Source organism: Adiantum capillus-veneris, chromosome 10 (genome assembly GCF_014529385.1).
Source record: "Adiantum capillus-veneris isolate H3 chromosome 10, ASM1452938v2, whole genome shotgun sequence".
Classification (NCBI taxonomy): Eukaryota; Viridiplantae; Streptophyta; class Polypodiopsida; order Polypodiales; family Pteridaceae; genus Adiantum; species Adiantum capillus-veneris.
The window spans coordinates 105,703,978-105,715,867 of record NC_140940.1 but is presented as its reverse complement, the minus strand read 5'-3'; the positions used below and the strand labels follow the sequence as shown (position 1 = coordinate 105,715,867).

General features: G+C 39.0%; 1 protein-coding gene and 1 pseudogene across 1 annotated transcript; both read right to left on the bottom strand.

The window, feature by feature from the left end:
- Positions 1-2,749: 2,749 nt before the first annotated feature.
- Positions 2,750-11,525, bottom strand: LOC147449411 (uncharacterized). The gene is given in 5 exon segments (XM_086521561.1): positions 2,750-2,896; positions 2,989-3,235; positions 4,552-4,630; positions 4,633-4,687; positions 11,277-11,525. Coding segments are annotated over 5 exon segments (777 nt in total).
- Positions 3,298-4,137, bottom strand: LOC147449412 (uncharacterized; annotated as a pseudogene).
- Positions 11,526-11,890: the final 365 nt, after the last annotated feature.

Below are 11,890 nucleotides of genomic sequence, written 5' to 3'. Positions count from 1 at the left end.
CCCACAGGAATCGAATCCGGTTCATGACTTTGGTACGAGCCTCTACCCTAAACCATCAAGCCAGCACAACTTTCTTGCTCTCTCATTGGCCCCTTTGTTACAGCCCTCCCTTTCCTCGTCCAACCGTTGTGCATGTGTGCGTTCGTCGCCATCCAGCATCCATTCGAATGTCAAATCTCTTGCTCGGTCCATTTGCTGCCAGCCACACTATCCCATTTGTTGGATGCGACCATTCTTCAATTGTTCTCCACCTTGGTTCCTCCCTTTTAATATGAAGGCACCTCCTAAGATTCTATGTTTTTAACAAATTTTTTGAAATCGTAATAAATAGTCACCTCCTCACATTTAGGATATGAACAGAGCCCAACACCCAAACCATTACACCCTCATGCATCTCCTTGCTTGTAAGAGAGTATCTTCTTTTAGTCCTAAAAGCTCTCTCTCGCTCTCGCGCTCGCTCATGTGCACGACAATACTCACAAAATGTGACTTGAGATTATATTAATCAAAAACTCAAAATAAAGCCATGGCACCCAATGACCATACAAATAATAGTTTGATAGATACTCTCATCTCTTATGTAAATTTTGAAGATAACATTTTAAATTTTGTCTATGAGATTATACTAAGCACAGCTTGGTCTTCAAGCATTGTTTGGTCTTCGCATGCTGGCTCACCACTTCCCTTGCAAGTTCCATCCACAATCCACAAAGAGAGAATATAGGAGAGAACATGTTTTGTGTGGATAACAACCTCTTCTTTAAGCACGTTTATGAAAGTCTTTTTTAGACCTTTTCAACGTAAAAGGAATTCAAAGGACCAAAGGATGAGGGTCATAACACATGAAAAATTGCCATCCGATATTCAAAGCAAATACCATGGTCCCGCTAGTTAAGTGGACCAATCAATAATTAGGCCTCCCCAATCTTGAAAAAATAAAAATTCTTTTGAAGCATTTCAAGTGTCTAAGTGAAGGGTGAGTTTAGGAAATGAAAAAACACACTAAGATAATAAAGATAATAAGTCAAAAGACATATGAAAGTGAAAAGTAAAAAGATCTTTTGTGTTTGTGGACGACTTTTCATTAGTCCATTTGTGTCTCTCTTCTTCTTCATTTTCCCTTTAACATTTTCTTCTCTTTAAACTCCCATTCCTCTCTCTCTCGCTCTCGCGCGCGCGCACACACACACACACACAATGTTGTATACATCTTTCTCACTTTCAACAAAGAATAAATAATGTGCACGCACTTTTATAAGCATTTGCAAGCGGTCCTTCATATGTATTTGGCATTTATTTATATTAACTAAAAGACAAGTGTAAAATGGGCACCTGAGCAATTCAAGCCACTAGAATGAAACCTATCACCTAGAAAACATGCCTTTTTAAAATTGGGAAAAGAGTGCATCAGTAGGTACTTTGGCTAGTTATTTATTGAGTATATAAGCTGGACCTGACCTTATGTTTCCTTCTTTGGCATTAGCTACCTTAGTAAATCCCTTTCATGTTGAATGGTGAAGTCCATGTTTCTTGTTCATTATGTGCTTCCAATATTTTGGTGAGGATGACAACCCTTAAAGCATTACACACTTTAAAGTGAGTTGGAGTCATATTACCTTTGCATTCCAAAGAGCTTGCTTGTTGTTGATCAACTTGTGAAGTATCCCACACTCGTCCAAAAGCAATATTTGGCTATGGTCATGTGAGGCTTAGTTATCAGTTATTTGAACAAATAACTGAGCCTCAATCTTGGTCACCAATCTTGGTCACACGCAAAAAGAAGCATTAAATGAATAACCATGCCCACCCTTTGTAACTATGCGAGGCTACAAACTGTGGTTTGAGCTATTGATGCCATTGAATGGTAGGATGCAACGGGGATTCATCTACTTATTGGTTGGTCTGATACATTGAGTAAAAAGAGAGGGGATGCAAGTCTGATTTACCCCTGGTCTCTTCGGGTTGTACAATAGAGGTTGGCGCTGAGTTTTTTGGGGTGAAGATGTATCGAGTCATTGTATAAAAAGGGACCTAGTCTTATGGGCTTTTGTTGCATTTGATATTTGGTTATCATTGGGGTGCTACCGTAATGATCGTGTCGCTTTTGGAGTGTTGTACTGCATGATTGTGGTTTGGGTTGTATTGCATACTATGGTGGAGGTATTTGATAACGCTTGCTGGCGGATGTCGTGGCTGAGAAGACTGAATCAAGTTGTTTTTTTACACATAAGGCATGGTGTCATTACATTTTTTTCAAAAAATAGGAGGGATTGGTACCTTGTACACAATCTAGTCTTGGTGATTTGTTTTGGCTTTATATGCTTAGCTGAGTAGATGCCTAAGCCAAACACGAGATAATTGTTTGGATACTCACCTACTGGGTCTATTCTTGCTAAATACATTAATTAAGGCTCAAGATTCTATTTCACCAAGATTGCAAAAGGAAAAGAAACAATGTTTTTGCCTATTCGTATGGACAATGCATGATGCTCGCAAGTTGACTGTTCACATGGTTACAACGAATCGTACATGAAAAATTAAACTGTCCATTTTGAATTGATCATTTGTGTGGAAACATTGACAAAAACAAAATCAGCAAACAAAAAATAAAGTTGTCCATTTTCAATTGATCATTTGTCTGCAAAGATTGACGAAAATAGAATCAGCAGACGAAAACAGAATTATGGATTGTCTAATGATTGTTTAACCATCCGGTACATCAGTTCATTAGCTCAAACAGTAACAAATATTACAAAACCAGGCAAGTTATCATCTTGCTTGTTGTGAACAATGTACATATTACAAAACCAAGCAAGTTATGATCTTGCTTGCTGTTATACAAAAATGATGTCGAGATAGCTATCATATGGGAGCCCTCGTTAAGAGGTTCGAGAGCCTGCAAACTATTGCATTGAGCTTGTTCAATTGGCTCTTCAGCTGCGTCACTTTGCCTCGCAAGGTAAAGATTTGCTCCTCCAACTTGACGACCTGTACATCAGCAAGATTTGTTGCATAATTCTCAATGGTTTCTTTCAAGGCATGGATAGCACCGATTAGGTCTGAGCGTAGAGAACGGCGGTTGTTCGTCTCATCTCCGACAATCTTTGTCAAAACAGCGATCAAAATGTCATGCATCCTATCAATGCGTTGGTCTTCAATAGCACCAAAAGAGTCCTCTGTTTGTGTCTCCTGGAATTCAGCCAACTGGTTCTCATCATGCTCATCCATGCTTACACTGTATAGAGAAACTTGGACACTCAACAAAACAATTTGTAAGTAGCATGAAAACAACAAGAATCAACTCAACTGTAAAGCAAATGTAGTGACATTAGTGCGATGAACTAGAGGGACAAAGTTGTCGCCTATTTGTGCATCGCTTAGCTCAGTGCCGACGTTGTGGTTTTCAACACTTGCTGGTGATGGGCTGCAAAACAGATTTACTGGCATAAAAAAAGGAAAATTTGGAAAGCATTGTGTGAGCCACAACTTGCATACCTATGTCTTTCTTTCCATCGGGAACAAAACCAGTTTGCCCATGTATCATTAGCAACGAAGATGCTAACAATATCTTCGTATGTTGTGCACGACGGGTAGATCATACAGTTACAAAGAGATTTTATCTTTGCCATTTCCATTCCATGTCCTTGATGTGGAGTTATCCATGAGGATGACGGGTAATATTTTCCTGTCTTGACCATCCTATGCACCGTCGACAAGAAGTCGTTTTCAATTGGGTGCCGTAGTTTGAACTTCCAAAACATCAATGCTCTATCGAATATATTTACTGGTGTCAAGCATACTCTATTTTTTAGCTCATCAGCTCCGTACAAGGTATAGAGCTCTACGCCTTTGTTGACATCAGCAGAACTGATGTTATGCATAACTTTCCTAAAGTGTGGCTCATCTTGTTCCTTCAGGCAATACCCAAGCATCCCCTCAAATGTGTGCATTTTGTGTTGTTTTAGCCCTTGACACAACACCATCCCACCTACAGGAGCCACCCGGTCCCAAACCAAGTATGCCTTGATCTTCTTGTTGATAGCTATTAATGATGTTGCCCACAACCGTGCAACCATTTGGAGATGAAGGTGCAATGCAGTCCCCCCCCTCTCCAATGCACAAAGCCCAGCTAGACATTCGTTCTCAAAAAATGACTTCATGCATCCCAACAACATCGCATCTATGTCATCACCCCCAACAGAGATCGTTACACTAACTTCCATGACTCTACTACTCGGGAGAGAGTGATTAGCATTATTCCTGTTTGCATTAGTTCGCTCCAAACCCTCTGCTGCTCTTGACCTTCTCTTCTTTCGCACAGGAGGGTTATCACAGTCAGCCCTAGCCCTAGCTTATGCCTTCAAACGTGCCATCTTCACTACCTATGACCAACACAAGAAGCTGTATCTTAATTCTACACATGCAGCAGTACAACTGTGTTTGTACAGAATGCAACACATTTGTCTACAAACGACAGAGCGAATTGCAGAAGATGCATTTATAAGCAAAAGTGGATTGCAAGAAATAAGGCAGACTGCCGGATACACTTACCAACAGTGACAAACAGTCCAGGTTTGACAACGTGCCTTGCGTCTCCGCAGTCAGCAGTAGTCTTCAGTCCAGTTTGCGTCGACCTCTCGTCCAGCACCATCTGTGCGCAGCTCGTCAGCTTTTGGAAGAGCTTTTGCTGCTAAAATACACACAACCGAGCAACCGTTGGGCATGGTCAAAACCCGCCAGGTGCTGCAGACGTGTCCCCACCCACCTTTGACAACCGCTAGTGCGTCCCTGGACGTCCACTACTTTCCTTCACGAAGCGCACAGGATCTACGCAGATTCCCCAAAATCAACCTTAAAAAGAAAATTGGCCGGGCCTACTTGTTTGATGTATAACACAATGTTGTTTTTTTGGGGCTTGTATCTAATGTTGAAGATAAGGCTACTTTATTTTTCCTAATGGTTTTAGGGATGGAGTCTGTAAGAGGGATACCACGTGCACTTGCTTGGTCTAGATAGATTATTTGACTAATTTTGCTACATCAGGAAAGAGCGTGACAACCTTGCAATGTAATATATGGTGTTGTATGGTGGAGGGGTAGGTGCAAAATAACTTTGGGCTAATAATGATATTAAGACACTTGGATCGGAAGGGGCGGTGGCCTTTCGATCACAATGATATGTATGTAGATATCTATTTAAGGTCTAATAAGATCGGACTATATAGAAACCATACTCATAATTTGCTTGTATCTTAAAGGGGTAATTACCTTTTTTACAATCATTAAAATAAACCATAAAAACACACACACCTTGTACTTTACAAAACTGGAATACATGTGCACTTTGGAGGATAGTTTTAAGTTTAAAAAGTTGTAAGTTGGACATGGATAACAACTGATATAGTCCGTTGACACCTATAAAACACATTCAAGGCTAACATATTTGTTGCCTTGTTTGAATGGATGCAGGTGAGGACTTTGTCCTTTCTTGGAATTTTTTGGCTTAGCTGTTGTTCGTCCTTGATATACCATACTCTTATCACTTTATCGAACAGATAACACAGATCATCATTTGTACTTATACACTAGAATGAGACCTCATTCTTATAGCAATGTACAAAAATAATTCTAAGATTGAGTTGTTTTTGTGCTACCCCTAGTCACTTGTCTAAAGCTAGCTGTCTTTTGAACTTGTACGTTCATTTGTGTTTGTTTATTAAAATAAAACAGCCACACACACATTGAAAACTTTGAAATTTATAGTGATAGTTTAACTCAAATGTCATTTCCTAGGTTCCATTTTCAAAGGAAACTTACTCTCTCTCATCTCAATTTTATATTGGAAATCCTCAATATTTTAACAAATGAAAATTAGATGGATATCTTTTAATTCACAAGAATTTTTTGACATTCTCCCATGTGAGAAAGGAGCTCTTTTCTCCATATCTTTCCCTATAGTGTTCAATATCCCACCTCGGGTCAACACTCCCCTACCTCCAACTGCACCTAGCTAGGCATGCGATCCTCCCTCGCAATAGATTTTGAGGGAGTCACTTCGTATTAAATGTATATATGGCGTGCGTTCAAAGAATATTTTTAAAACCCTTTATCTGTGAATTTTTGTCAAATAAGATACACCCTCTTTCTATTCAATATTTTTTTTAAAAAATTCCAATTTCATTTTATGGTACCCTTCTGTATGTAAGAAAAAATAAAATTTAATAACCCCTTTGTTGCACTCACGTGATAAACACATAATTATTAAGTGACCCCCCCAAGAAATGGATCATGATGTCATTGTAACATGTAATGTGGCAATTTGTATTTTACTTCTTGTGAATTTAGCCATTGCGGAATAAAATTCCACTTCTCCTTAAAGCATTTTACTTTTGATAATATGTACCAAAACTCACTTGCTAGTTTTTTGGGTGTGTGAGTATGAGAGGCAAGATGGAGAAACTCTGCTATAGATGAGTGCATGATGTACCTGCAAAAATACATGCTACAAATGATAAAACCAAAAGATCTGCATACTTGGTGAATCATCATACACACAATCTAGAGCGGCACACAATTTGAGAGAGATAGAGAACAAGAGAAAGCACAAGAACTCATGTATGTGTACCTTCTAGAGTGGAGTGCTACACATAGCATGAGAGAGAAGAGAGAAGAGAGAAGAGGGATGCAAAGCACTAGGTACAATCCTCCCCCGTGCAAGAGTCAATATTTTCCTCTTGCACGTATTTATTTATAGTGTTTTTCAATGCTCAAAATGATTTTAAACAGTCCATCCATACATAAAGAGAAATGGTAATTTTATTATTGAAGAGATCTTTGATAGTATATGTCCATAAACTTGCTATCATTTGCATAGTCCATAAGCCAAGTGTGTTTTTGCCACCTCTGGCTCTAATAAATAAATGTTTATAAACTTCATTACTTGAAAGATTGTATACACATGTTATCCAGAATGAAATTGATAGAAGTGTACTCATAGAGAACGAGATAGAGCATGAGAACATGATCTACAGGTGTACTTTCTAGATTGGAGTGCTACATAAGCACAGAGAGAGGAAAGGTGAGAATCCAGAAGAGAAATACAAGGCACTAGGTGCAATCTCCCCCTATGCAAGAGTGAGGCAAGAGTCAGTATTTTCCTCTTGCACGTATTTATTTATAGATTTCTTCAATACTCAAAATGATTACAAAATTATCCGCACGGAAATAAAATAGCCATTGCTCATAAAGAAGTCTTTAAAAATAAAATATCCATAAGCTTGCTATCTTTTTGCATAGTCCATAAGCCAAGCGTGCTTTTGTCATCTCTAGTTGTAATAAATAAATTTCCATTACAAACTTAATCCTTATGGCACCGTACATTTGCAAGACAAAAAATATGTAGTTGACTTCACAACTAATAGTTGATGTCTGGGTTGGATGAAGGATTTCCCTTCCCAGATATATGAAACTTTGCTAAAAAAGGCTCTTAAAGATGTTATTATAAAATTGTACTTAAAGCTATTATAGCATTAGTAGAGCTAAAAAGTGCTTTGACAATCAGCTACTTGGACAAAAATTTATCAAAAATCATTACCAACACCCATTATTGACTCTACACCCAAGGTTTGTAACTCCACGGTAGGATGAGCTCCATACGGTGATCACTCTCATTTATTGATGGAAGTAATTATTCTGAGAGAGCCTAACAAACTTGATCTTATGTGCTACATTTCAAAGAATAGAAAAAATGTCTAGATACGAGTGTACCAACCTAAAATTCTTATCAATTTAAGCATTGAAATAAGCATATTAATTTAATAGGGGGCAATGAACTATAATGCATACTTATGTGAGAAAGCTCATAAGTCTACCCTAGCCATGTGAGCATAATGAGAAGCTCATCCCTTTATGTTAAACATTACTCCAATCTTTATATATTTTCAATTTGCAAAAGTTGGTTGAGATCATCATTGAGTCACAATCCAAGTTCATCTTAAGACATATATGTGATTAATATATCCTCACGCAATGAAAAGGCAAGCTCAAGGTGAATTTCTCGATGAATTTTTCTATGTGTGTGACTTTGTGTGTTTGAATGCACTCATAGAGACGTCAATCCTCATTCCGAACATTAGGAGAATAATAGAGAGCTTTTGGAGAGAGCTTTTCTAATCGTTTCACAAGAATAGTGTTTGCAAGGAAAAAGCTTTCTACACCCTCGTTGGAGAGAGCTTTTTGGAGGGAGCTTTCTTTGCTATTTCGCAATTCTCAATCTAACTTGTACACCAAAAAAACTATGCTTCGAACATAGGCGTAGGACAAGAAGATACAAGCCACCCTATTAAAATCACGAAATTCTCAAAAAGGACTACAATATTAAATCAACATCTAACATGTAATGACCAAAACATGTTAGATGTATTTGCATTTCAATTTAACATGTACATTAAAAAAAATTATGCTTCGAATGTAGAGGTAGGACTAGAAGATACTTGCCACCCTATTAAATCACAAAATTCTCCAAAAAGAATTACAAAATTAAATACACATCTAACATGTACTAACCAAAATATGCTTCTCACATAGGAGAAGAACAGTAAGACACAAGCTACCCTCTCAAATCATGAATTTCCACAAAAAGAATTACAATATCAAACTAGCAGTTATAGTCCGTGCCATACAATTAAATGTGGGCACCCGGGGATATAATTGAAATAATATGATTACAATTATGCTTTATGTTGTATGACAACAGTTGAACACACAAATCAGATCCTCATTTGTCGGTTTTCTTTGATGGATAAACATATTGTGGTTTCAATGCAAGTCAAAACTAGCGAAAGAAGATGAAGTAAATATGCTTGCAAGCCATATATGGTTTGTTTTGTGCTACTTGTTCTCCAAAGTCTTGACAATGGAACTACCTATCCCTCTAGTTCTCTTTCTGTCACTCTTTTCTCTCATTATACCTCTCTATCTCTATCCCTATCCCTCCACTTCTCTCCCTCTCTCTCTCTCTCTCTCCATTTCTCTCTCTATCTCTTCCCTCTTGTTGAATTGGCCCCTTGGCTACACTTATGTAGTATGAAATATATTTGATGGCTAGTTTTCATTATGGAAACAGATATATACAACAAAATCATACCATAACATAGATGCAAGTAGACATATTAGTCATGCATGCATAAATGTCTTGAGTGCAAGAATAAGCATATATATGCTATTGTTATAAAGATTGTCATAAAATGTAGCAATAGAGTATGTTCATACACCCACAATTGGTCATATAGATAGACTAACAACAAGAATATAGATGTTATTGTTATAAAAAAATTTCATAAAATATAGCAATAAGATATGTACAATCTATTTTTTGATAGGAACTCTCTCTCTCTCTCTCTCTCTCTCTCTCTCTCTCTCTCACACACACACACACACACACACACACACACACACACACACACACACACACACACACACACTTTTTTTGTAAATTTGCTTTGGTTAATTTACAACTGGGAAACCTCAAAGCGAGGAAAACCCACAAAAAGAAAGGGATACAAAAAATGGAGCACTATGGGGCTCTGAAGGCTAGAAACAATCAAAGTAAATCTTGTAGGTATCAAGAGTGATGTCTCCAGCGTCATAAACAAAATGTAGAGCTTGACCAAGAGATAATTTGAAATAGGGAATGGGGTCAACATAAGTGCCTTGGAACATTAAGGAGTTCCTATGGTGCTAGATGGCACACAGAGTCCAAAATCTGACCAAAGTGAAAAACATCGCAAACTGAGATTGCGGTGATTGGAGCACCCCAAAAAGCCAAAAGCGTATGTGAAAAGAGCCGGAAGGAAAACGCAGCCAAAGAGCAGTTGACACTTGCCGAATGAAGGCTCTGGAGTGGTGACAACACCACAATAAGTGTGGCACGGTCTTCTTAGCTTCAAAGCATCCGGGGCAACGGGAAGGCGCAATATGCCGAGCATGTAACACACTGCCAACATGTAGAGCTCCCACCAAGCAACGCCACAAGAAAACACATTACTTCAAAGGTAGATGACTCTTCAAATGCGAGACAATGTGTGTTGCCACCACAAAGATGACTCGGAAAGCAACCACAACTGATTACCATGATGCACAATCCATACATCAGACTGAAGGATGGCATAGACCCTGCCAGCGGAGACGCAGTCCAATCTAGTAGTAGCCAGATTCCAATAAGAGAAGCGAGAGTCCACATTCAAAGGAGGAATGGGTGAGTGATCAGCAAGCATCCTTTGAATTTCCTGCCAGAGAGGAGAATAGTGAGGACCCAACCGAAGGCGGGACATCGCATCAGCGAACAAAAGAACATAACCACAGTCATCAAGCCAATTAGAGAATTCTTCACACAATGCATGCTTAGGTATCAGCTTGAGAAAACCTTCTTTTCAAGAGGAGGGCAGTTCCTGTTGTTCGCAAACTGTATTGGCATCATGAACAACAGAGGCAACTTCAAATAATCCCAGAAAGACAAGAAAAATTCCACAGAGTGACCATCCCAACCAGAAGCTCTCCATCGACCCAAATCAAGCAAGCTGGCATACAATTCCAACTCAGTGAAAACAGCTTCCAAGTCTTGAGCCTACCGCATCGAAAGAATGGGAGTAACATGCGATAGAAACATGTGACGCGCTTGGCGAGCTTATCTCGTGGGAGAAGAAGGGGCCTCAAAAATCTTGCCATAATGAGAGTGTAGGGATAGTGCTAGCTCTCGAAAAGTGGAGGTCCACTCCCCTGACGGTAATTTAAATCTCCATAAAGCTTGAGACTGCCTGGAGTGATTCAAGTGCTAGAAAAATCATTTAAAAGCACATCCTTTATCTGCAAAAGCCGATTGACGAGCTCAAGTCTTCCATTTGGCCAATTTCCTCTCATCAATGTGCCATAACATAGCGCGAGCAAAAAACAACTCAGTCATTTGAATGTCAGTAAGAGAAGAATTATTAACCAAGTGCATTAATCGGCTACAAGCATCTTTTTCCTCATTACATGTTCCCTTAATTGTGACAAATAATCCCTGCCGTAATTTTGGATAACACATTGAACACGCATAACAAAGCGGAATTAGGCTATGTCCATATCAACATACATCTGGGAGATCAAAGGTAGGATGATATACACAATCATAGCGCAAAAAGGCTCATGCTTGAGATAAGCATTATTGACATGCAAAAGCCTCTTCTTGGGTAGGCATTCATTGACATCAAAAGAGCCAAAACAAAGTGTCAAGCATACACATAGCATAAAAGGGGAGAAAACACAAGTACCACTGCCTATCAACACATCCTCCCCAGTTGTAGGGACCTGAGGAGGTGGGTCAAGACCTGGACCTGGATGATTGAAAATAAAGGCACCTTGTGATGAAGAGGCTTCTCCTGTAACAACTTCCTTGTAAGAGCGGACCACCTTGTCCCAAGCTTTAGCCAAAGAAGTGTTGTCATTACAAGGGAGTTTTTTCTGAGAAAAATTCTTCAAAGGGGGCATATAATTACGAGAAGATGCCGGAATATGGGCTGTAGCAGCTTTAGCGGGTTTCTTGGGCACTATCCAAGTTTGAGAGGTTGAAACCTGTTCTTTTCCTTTGTCTTTAATATTTGGAGAAGCAGAAAGTGCAGACAATTGTAATTGTTTCCCTTTGCCTTTATTCACCCTAGCTGTCGGGGAAGAGGTTGAAGCACCTTTGACTCTTCTTAATAAACTTGCAGTCACTGTGGTTATCCTTTCTTGGCAGTTGAGCTTACCAATCGTAAGTTCCTAGCTTTCACATCGTGATTTATCCTCTCTCGTCCAATCTCTCTCTCTCTCTCTCTCTCTCTCTCTCTCTCTCTCTCTCTCTCTCTCTCTCTCTC